General features: G+C 49.3%; 1 protein-coding gene across 5 annotated transcripts; it reads right to left on the bottom strand.

Annotated features, from left to right (window-relative positions):
• Window positions 1-224: 224 nt before the first annotated feature.
• KCTD17 (potassium channel tetramerization domain containing 17) lies at window positions 225-7,150 on the bottom strand. 5 transcript variants are annotated; one of them, XM_054066270.1, is made up of 8 exons: window positions 6,920-7,150; window positions 5,993-6,101; window positions 4,978-5,049; window positions 4,711-4,802; window positions 3,884-3,979; window positions 3,397-3,522; window positions 2,526-2,670; window positions 1,011-1,148 (listed from the first exon to the last, which is right to left on the bottom strand). In XM_054066270.1, the coding sequence occupies exons 1-7, from the start codon at window positions 7,136-7,138 to the stop codon at window positions 2,575-2,577; spliced, it is 810 nt and encodes a 269-aa protein (XP_053922245.1). In that variant the 5' UTR covers window positions 7,139-7,150; the 3' UTR covers window positions 1,011-1,148; window positions 2,526-2,574. The 5 variants fall into 5 exon arrangements, with proteins under 5 accessions (XP_053922233.1, XP_053922260.1, XP_053922245.1 ...); XM_054066263.1 differs by lacking the exon at window positions 1,011-1,148 and adding an exon at window positions 2,197-2,347; XM_054066258.1 differs by lacking the exons at window positions 2,526-2,670; window positions 4,978-5,049 and adding an exon at window positions 2,148-2,286 and having other exon boundaries at window positions 225-1,148.
• Between the last annotated feature and the right edge of the window lie 2,750 nt (window positions 7,151-9,900).

Here is a 9,900-nt window from a genome sequence, read left to right as displayed (position 1 = left end):
TCTTCACAGTAAGAGTCATTGGGTACTGGAACAGGCTGCCCAGGGAGGTGGTCAAGTCACCTTCCCTGGAGGTGTTTAAGGAACGGGTGGATGAAGTGCTTAGGGACATGGTTTAGGGAGTGTTAGGAATGGTTGGACTCGATGATCCAATGGGTCCTTTCCAACCTTGTGATTCTGTGATTCTGTGATTCTGTGACAGGTAGTCTTTGCTTATTGTTATAATTTAGGGGTGCAGATACCAACAATCAAACCTGTTCTGTAGCCCAGCAATGGGGATGCAGCACAGATGCTGCTGGAAGACAGGCATAGCACAAGCAGCTTCTGTTGGCTCCAGGTGACAAATTCAAACTCCCCTTCCCCAGCTCCTACTCTCTTCTACCAGCACCAAATTTCTGTCACTTGAAATGAGAGGCAGCAAGGAAGAACAGACTGTGAATTTTATTCAGGAGTTACAACTCAGTGTCCTCAGACAGAGCAGTGAAGCAAACACCCCACTCTCCAAGTCAGGGATCTCCTCATGCTAAGCAGACACGACATCAAGTGCCAGCGTGTTCCCGGTACCCGGGCAGCATGCCAGTCTCCTCCTCACCCTGCTGACACAGGGCTGCACTGGGGGACAGGGAGGGAGGCACCAAGGAGTGTGATGCCCAGCACAGGGACACCCCAGGAACAGTGCAGATGGCCCAGAAAAGGACAGTGGCTCTGCACTTGCCCTCTGGCCACAAGCCCAGACCAGCTGCCTACAACAGCAAAAAGGGCCAGGACTGGTCCCTGCCATCACCTAGGTTGCATCCAGGGTGTTCAGGAAAGAACAGCAGGCTGCAGTGGCAGATCACCGATGTCCCCAGCAGGGGCCACTGTGACATTAAGGAAAGCCAGACTGCTAGGCATGGGAGGGGGCTGTGGGCTTCAGCTTCTACAGTAGCCCAGGGGCTCCTTGGAGCATCTGCCTTCCTCCAGGGCAGAGGCTCAGGCCTCCGAGGGGAGTTTGTGAAAAAGAATTTCTGCCTGTGAAGAGTTCTGGGGAGTGTCACTGCAGGGCAAGGGGGTTCCGTGCACTGCAGCATAAAAATAAAGATGTAAATCAGAAATTAAAAGGCTGGAGTGGAATGTCAGGATCACATCCTCAAACCTTTGGCTTGTAACAGCTAGAGAAAGAGAGAGAAAGAGAGAAACAAAATCAACGGCAGGAAAAAGAAAAAGAGATTGAGCATGGAGGGGAGAGTGAGAAACAGGAAAAAGAGAAATGACAGAGGAAATGAGAATGGAAGAAAAAGAAGAGAGATGAAGAGTGAGGGTGGGAGAACAGAGAAAAATGAACGGAAAGCCTGTGTGATTAACATACACTGACTTCTAAAGAAAATGACATTCAGGTCCCACAGCCATGGACAAAGAGGCTCTCAAACAGAGGGAAAAATGAATGTCAGCCAGCAAACAGGTGCCCTTCACCAGGACGGACAGGGGCACTGAACACCTATAGTTTAAAAAAAAACCAGTTTTCAGTATGAGGGAATCGTCCTTCTAAAACTTTCTGTACCCAGCCACACACATGCCAGCCAGGCAGCCTCCTCGAGCAGGAAGCAGAGCACAGAGATTCATTTTGCTCACAGCTGCAAGAACATCTGCAGTGGGGACTGACCACTTTTGCTCTTCCTTCGCCACCCTCTCCCACTGCACTTTCACCCTGGCATAGTTGGTGGGGGGGAAAGCCCAGCAAAACAAGAGCAGGGAGGGGAAAATCACAGGCTGCCTTCTGCAAACTGCTCTTGGGCTGACAGGCAAAGGAACTGCGGACGGCAGCCTGGAGAAGCGATCTGGCATGTGTGTCAGGCAGACACGTGGCAGACTTCCCTCCCTTCCCCATGCCACCCCTGACTGCTTTGCATTCATTTCCACTCCTCTTCACTTCTCCCAGCTGCACGCTTTTTGCTGCCAGAGCCTCTGGTCCGGAGCTGTAGGGCCTGCTTGGTGGGTAAAGGCACACATAGGATGAGAATCAGAAAAGCCACCTTGGGGATGAGTCAACCTCCCCTCCCTCCTTCCCCTACCCAAGCTCTACAAACCAGGGCCATACCCACAAGAGGGAAGTGATTCACTCATGCAGAGCTCAGGCTGGCAGGAGCTGAGAGTGTGGACAGGTAACATACCTGCAGAGGAGGAAAAGTGAGGAGCAAAGAGAGACATGGCTCCAGGCAGGGACCACTCTGAGCCCTGGGGTGCAAAGAGGGCAGAGGGAAGAATGCTGGAGGCTGGGGTGCAGGGTGGAGTGGGATGCAGATGATAGTGCTGGGATGGACAAGGAGGGGTGTAGGAGGTAGGATCCGGAGGAAGAAAGAGTTTAGACAGTCTGCAAATAAAAATATAATCATAAATAAATCAAACAGTTTAAAATACAAAGCAGCAGCCACAGTAACAACTCTCCCCTGTCAGCTTTATCTCCAGAGAGACTCCGGCTCCTAGAGAGGACTGTCCCCACACCCCACACCTGCTCTAATCCTTCCCTGCTACTAGCTGTGAGTTCTCACCAGAAAGGTGGATGGGTCTATGCTTGGGGGAGTATTTTTATCATTTTCCTCAAGGACTTGCTGCACCTTTCTCCTCTGCTTCTGCTTCTGCCTCTGACTCCTCCTCCACCTCCTGCTCTTCCTCCTCCAGGTTCTCCTCTGTGCTCTGTGGCCCAGCATGCAGGACAAAGGGAAGAAAGAGTGGAGATACTTGCAAGATGAGCCATGGCAGTTATTTCTGACACATAAGTGAATAAAACAATGGTCAAGACTTTGGAATAGGAAGGGACCTTTCCCCATGGCCAAGACAGCTCTGGGCCGGGGAGCAAAGAGACTTGTCTTCCTCTGGAGCATCACGTCGGGGCTATCTAACCCACTTACAAGTGGTGGATCCCACTGCCCAACAACTGCTAACAATTGCCAGTGCTCCTTCCTCTGTCCTAGGTGTCTAGAGACTGTCATGCACTGCCACATGTTTCTGCCCTTCCCTCCAAAGGGGAGCACGTGGTGTCCTGTACCTTACACTGGGACTCAGCCAAAGGAAAGAGAACTTCGCAAAACCTTCAAGGAAATCACATCCTAGCAGCAGAGTGATATACACAGCATGGTCATGAGGAGGCATGAGGGGAATGTTAAAGTAGCATGAGAAGTGCCAAGTTCATTTGCTAAAGCCATTTGCCACACATAGCTGGGCACCACCACTCTCAACACTCGCACTTCTCCCTTTGGGCAATGGGTATAATGCTATGGTTCTGAACACCAGGACAAGCCCTTTATTTCATCACTGAGGTGCCCCACCAGTCGCAGCAGAGAAAGGAAAGAAAGATGGAGTAAACAAGAGCAAAGGATGTCATAGTCAACAGGCATAGGGCCATAGCAAAGTTGGTCTCACCTTAGCTTTGCGGCTGGGCTCAGAGCTCAGGCCACTGGGGGAGTTGTACAACTCTTTGGAGACCACACATAGGAATTCTGTCTGATCCTCGTTCCCATAGTTGTATGATGACCCAATGTTCACAAGCTAGAAAAGAAGAGAGCAAGAATCACAAGTGCACAAGTGCATGTTACTGCAAATATCCACTTCACCTGGGGAGCAAGGCAGAAAGACCAGTGTGCAGCATGGACTCCAAGCCCTACCCTAAATAGAAAGGCCTCATAATGAAACTGAGGAGGCAGCACAGAGAGCCAGGAGAGGAGTCAGGCACGGTGCCAAACAGCTTAACTTCACACAGTATCCTCTAAACTTCTACTGAATGGACAAGAGAGAACCAGTGTGACGGCTCCATCAATTACTGACCAAATATTCTCAGAAAGGGAAAGTGACTTGTCTGGGGACTGTATGGTATCCATGATCTTTTCCCCAAAACAAAACTCCTCCATACCTGCTCAAAGCGCCATCCATCCGACATAGTGGAAACCATCTGAGTGAGCTCTTCTTCTTGGCACTGTAGCACACGGTAGACATGCTTAGGAGGCACCTGACAGCAAAATCACAGAGCATGTTGACAACAGTCAGATGCTAAAAGCTGTTGCCTTCCTGCAGAAGGAAACGGTAGTACCCCTCCTTGACAGACCTTTCCTCTTCCCCATGTCCCAGGCTGGAAGGGAGTGGAAACCACAACCCAACTTCCTACTATGGTGTTGTCGGGACCAAGAACAACAGTATCTCTTATGAAGAGAGTGAACGAATCTGAGAATTTCCTGCATTGTCCCCAGAAGATACTGGGCTCTTTTGATGGGGAGTTTGCATTTGTCGTTACAAAGTCAGCCACAAATGCTGATGAGGTTTTGCAAGCACAAAGTGACTCTGCTGGTGGAGGCTTACAACCTGAGGCAGACAAGATGAAAAGTGAGATGTGAGCTAACACTCCTAGAAAACAGATTTGAAAAGGTTATCGGGCAGGACAAGATGGAATTGTGCTACAGGACTGATTCCTTGTGCCTCATTGTCCACATTTGACTCTTACACAAGCATCTCTTCACCTTTTCCCTCCAGATTTCTCTACGCTATAGAAAGATTTTGCTATGCAGACATGAGCACATAAATTCTCAGTAGTTGCTTTTTTCTATCCCATCCTACTTCTCCCTCTAAGTCTCTCTCTCCCTCTAGATTCACTTAGTCTGCTCTCCCTCTAGATTCACCTCTCCCTTTCCATGTTAGTTCTTTCACACATCCTACTCTGTCTTTCCTTGCCACTTCTCTTCATACCTGAGTTACTGTGTAGTTCTTCTCCTCCAGTCGATCTTTGATTATTCGGATTAAAGGACCAATGTTATAGAACTCAGCTTCTTCTAAGACCCCTGGGAAAGAAAGAGAGAAGGACCACAAAGACTCACCTGTTTGCTAATAAGCCTTCAGGGAAAGGGAGGTGGGTTCCCAGAGGGTCAGTGAGGAAAAGGTGGCTAGGAGCCAACACTCCCATGACCCAGGGCAGTACAAAGACAATGCTGGTGGGGAAGATTAAATCTTCACTACCTGACACACGCAGACCTCTTCTGAGTCCCTCATTCAGCTGTGAATCATCTAATGAGTTAGTTTTAGGCCAGCCTGAGTGTCCACAGCAGGAACAAAAGATAGTGTTAAGGTATGAATGGGACTCACATTTATGCTTCAGATTTGATGTTAAAACCTGTGGATAAACTCTGTCTGACCTCAGAATTGCAAGAACTATCAAGTAAGGAAGCACCTCAGAATTGTGTTCATTATAAATCTGTACCATTGCTTAGATGTATTTTTTGCATTATAACACATAAGACAATTCTGAAGGAAACTTTTCCTTGCATTAGGTGAAAATATGTAAGAGAGAGTCAGGCAAGAAGACTAATGAACGTGCAGAAACTGTGCTTGGCAAGGATTGGACAGCACAGCCTGCCTTTGGAATTGGCTCTTTGTTAGACTCTAGCATCCAAAAAATAACGAGGCATTGGGGAGTGCTGGCTGGGAACACTGTGGAGTTACTGAGTTATCCTATGGGAACCCCCTGTCAACCTCAAATGAGGGATTGGTTTGTCTGGCTCACTCCACTGGAACTGCTGCAGTCCACAACCCATCAGAGCACTAGTAGCAGACATTTCATACCACTGATTAATGATGTTCTTTATTATCTCTTCAGTAGAAGAGATGAGCTTGGTTTTGTTTGGTCTTCTGGGTTTTCATTCCTAATTAGAAACACTCAGTCATAGAGCCTGGTTAAAAGCGGATGCGGAACAAGTAATAAAATGGTTTATTGAGACTGAAAGTTCTTGCCTACTTCTGTCTTGATTACATCTCTGCTAAAGGAACAGCTGGGAAGCCACAATGCCTGTAGGATGCCCTCCTCACATGCTCCAAACTCCTATAGTAAAAGGAGCATTGGTATGCTTTCAAAGAACTGCAGGGACAGCCCTCTGAAATCTCCCCATATCAACAAAAAGCAGCATGAGTGACAAGCTCAACAAGTCCTACTATAGCAGCAATGTTCAGTGCAAAGTTTCTGAGCTCTAAGACTCACCCTCTTCAGCCATATCTTTATCCAGAACCAGCTTCCCGTGGCGGAGGAAATTCAGGATGGGTCCAAAGTAAGTGGGGTCACGGTCTATTAAGTATGCACCAGTTTCATCCTAACAACAGAGATAGATTACAAGGAGAAAAATCCAATGGGAAACTTGTAACTGACCCTCAAATGCTCCAGAACACAGGAAAATATAAATCTAAGCAAAAACATCCACCATTTTCCTTGGAAACTATGGCCCCCTGAGAGTCCATAGCCAAGTCAGCCTATCTTGGATTTTAACTCCTGTATTGGTATAGTCAGCGTGCCCACCTCAGCATGGACCAACCCAGCTGAGAAAGCCAGAAAAACAGGATGCAATATCCTTCTGCAAGCGAGCATCAAGGCCTGGTGTGAAAAAGCAGAGAGGGGCAGATACAGCTGGGAGATCAGACTCAAGGCATGTGGGGTGATAAACAGGTGGGAGAACATGGGTAGAGGGGAGACGTCGTCTCTTTTCCCCAGCTCAGGAAGACGGGCCAGGCTACAACACAGCAAGGTGGCATCTGGCAAGGGGAAATCCTTCCTGGGAGAGTGGGGAGAAAGAGGAGGCATTTTTCATTCAGTTACTCCTGCAGCTGTTGGAGTCTGGCTCCATCCCTGCACCCCTCCTGCAGTTGTTGGGGTCTGGCTCCATCCCCATCTCTCCTGCAGCTGCTGGGGTCTGGCTCCACCCCTGCATCCCTCCTGCAGCTGTTGGGGTCTGGCTCCATCCCTACATCCCTCCTGCAGCTGTTGGGGTCTGGCTCCACCCCTGCATCCCTCCTGCAGCTGTTGGGGTCTGGCTCCATCCCCACTTCTCCTGCAGCTGCTGGAGTCTGGCTCCTTCCCGGCATCCCTCCCCACGCTCGGTGGCGCACGGTGCGGGAGGCAACCCAGCTGCCTTACCCGGTCCGACTGCAGATCCTCACCCTGGCACAAGCGACACAGGAAAGATTTCTGCTCCCGACACAGGGTCTGCCGGGTGGTGAGGAAGACGGTGCCCCCCACGTTGAGCCTCACCCACTTGGCCTGGGTGCCCGCACGCGGTGGGACGCCCCAGGTGCAGCGCAGCCCTACGGCGCCCTGCATCTCCTCCCCGCCCTCCATCCTCATCCTCATCCTCATCCCCCCCCACACCCCTGGCGTTCAGGGGCTGCCGCAGGTGCTGCCTGCAAGAGAATGCCGGGATCTGTAGTTTATCCGACTCTTCCCTTCGCAGCAGCCGTGTTTCCCGGGAGCCAGGATCCTTCCCAAGGATCCTCTGTGCTGGAGGATACAGCTGCGGCTATTGAGGGGGGGGGGAGCAAACCTACATCTCCGGAGCTCTGATGCTCCCTGGCTTTTCCACTGTTACCGTTTTCGCTAAGCAAGGCACCTTGGAGGTGTTATGCAAAAATTGTCAGCATTTATTTTCATAGACATCCTCTCTGGCCCTTTATAAATTTCTGGGAACTGTAGTTTGCAGGGACGTGCACAAAAGGGTGCTGGGAAGTGTAGTTTTCCCAGCCCCCTGTTCCTGCAATGAGGGGGCTGCACCCCACTGCACGATTCCAGCCCTGTGGCTGGTAGTCTGACGGCTTCCAGTCCTGGGTATTGCCTGCAAGGTTTCTTGGAGTCAGGAAGAACAACCTGCTCCCTGGCAATTAGCAGATTTAAGCCCCTCAGTGCTGTACTCCACATCTTTCCTTTCAAGAGATCCATTACCACAAGCTTGCAGCTCATTGCTGCATAAGTTGCCACGCTGTTCCTGCTGCCAAATGTGCAGACAGTTGCCTTCTTGCTAACATATGTAGGGACACTTCTGGGAACTGTATCGTCGATCTGCTTGAAATGTTGGCAGGGGCAGGAATGATTTTTCTTCCAGCTCAGAAGAATTGCTGACTCAGCACACACCCCCTCTAGTGCTGCCCCACCAGCATAAACCACACCAGACAAACAACTTGCATCCTTCCCTGCCAATCCCTGTTTGTGTTTGGTCAACTCTCTGTGTAGAGTTTTACCTCTGCCCCACGAACGTATCTCCCACTGAGGCCAATGTGCCAATCTTGCCGTACACAAATCCAGCTCTGCCTTTTGCCACTGGCTCCCGCAGGCCAAGCCTGGAGCTCAGCAACTCACACCCCATAGGACTGTTCAAATGCACTCCTTGGTACGCACACAAACCGAACCAACTCTCTCTCCAGCAGTTCTGCTTCTCCCACTCCCACTCAAGCACAACCGTGCTTGCCAGCAGCTTGAGTGTATAAGGAATGGAAATAAAAGGTTGATGTTTCCCCTGAATGAAGTCTTTCTTCCCCTAAGCAACTTTCTGGATCTTTCTTGCCAGAGCAGTGCAGCACTGCAGAGATGTCGTGGTGCCCTGCAGACACTTTATTGTTCTTGCACTTAGATCTTTGTGTCTTTTGAAGTACGGATTTATTGGAGAGGAGGGTGGATAAAGAGTAAGATTATATTATACTCTTATATTCACTTTCTTTTTATTCTTCCCCCTTCTATACTTATAAATCACTCACTTCTATCATTACAGAACATGAAGGCAATGTCACCCTCCCCCCAAATCACCCAGAACTTCCTTCACAAATATGGTGTGACTGTACTTTGCTCCTTCTGAGAGGAGTGCAAAGGGGAGGAAGGGAAGAAAGGGTAACTAGGAAAAGGTTTCTAGATTGCTGACCTCCAGCTAATTTAAGCACAAAAACAATTCAGCTGCTGCAGGTTGTAAATTCAAACAACTCTGGATCTCCTTGAATTTAAATCAGGAGCTGGACAGCACTTGAATGACAAATGACATTGAGAAGATGAACAATTATTTTTACCTATCTGTATGGAGCAGACTTTGGCCCAGATTAGTGCCTAGCCCTTGGACCAGTCTCCACTGAGCTGTGGCATACATCAAAGATGCTCAAACACTGACCTGAGCTGAAGAATCACATAGTGCAACGCAGCTCTGGATTGCGAGACTTCTGCCCTCCTATTCCTGTCTCTGAGTCAAACCATGAAAAATCCTAGAGCTCTGCCCTGCACTGGTGTGCAAGGAATGCAAGACCCTGTCTGTCCAGGCTGTAGCTCCAGTGGAGAATTAAGGTGAACACTGTGGCTCTCCAATAGCAATGCAGAGGTTGGGAATGGCAGCCTTCTAGCCTCTTATCTCCCCCTCCAATAAATCTGCCCTGCCTTTGTTTTCTTCCTTCTTCTATCAAGGGTTCACTCTGTTTCCCATTCCTCCTCTCACAGGCCCTCGGCCTATTCCTCTTTTTTAGGCCCAACATCTTGGTTTTGATGCCTTCTCTGGAGTCTCCTTCTCTGGAGATATTCAACGCTTGCCTGCACACAATCCTGTGCAGCCTACTCTGGGTGAACCTGCTTTAGCAGCGGGGCTGGACTAGTTGTTTCCAGAGGTTCCTTCTAACCCTGACCATTCTGCATGATTCTCTCCCAACCTCTCCCATGCCAGTGCTGCTCTCAGCTCAGAGATGGTCCTCAGTCAGAGCACATCTTCTTCCACCAACACCAGCCTCCATATGTGACCAGCACTTCAAGTCTTACTCACCCCAGGACCATGGTGTGAAAGGTTAGTTGGTAAATCTGAGGAGGTTTACCATGAGTAAGGAAAGAGGTCAAGGTACATCACTTCCAATCCCGTCTTTTCTGCAACATCATACAGCACAAAATTTACCAGACCACCCCTAACCAGGGCATTCGCCATAGTATGGGAAAATCCTCCTTAGGAAGAAATCAGTCTGGGATGAGTTACCAACTGAAATTCTATGATGTATCAGTGGTGTAGGCTAAATATCAGCCTGATTTGCAGAGCATCACTAGACACAGGTCTGAGAAGCAACTAGCATGCCCTTGTTAAGGTCCATTAAAATCAAGCAATATAACAG

The sequence above is a fragment of the Cuculus canorus genome, chromosome 1 (genome assembly GCF_017976375.1).
Source record: "Cuculus canorus isolate bCucCan1 chromosome 1, bCucCan1.pri, whole genome shotgun sequence".
Classification (NCBI taxonomy): Eukaryota; Metazoa; Chordata; class Aves; order Cuculiformes; family Cuculidae; genus Cuculus; species Cuculus canorus.
The sequence above is the reverse complement of the archived record's forward strand: the minus strand, read 5'-3'. Positions and strand labels throughout refer to the sequence as shown.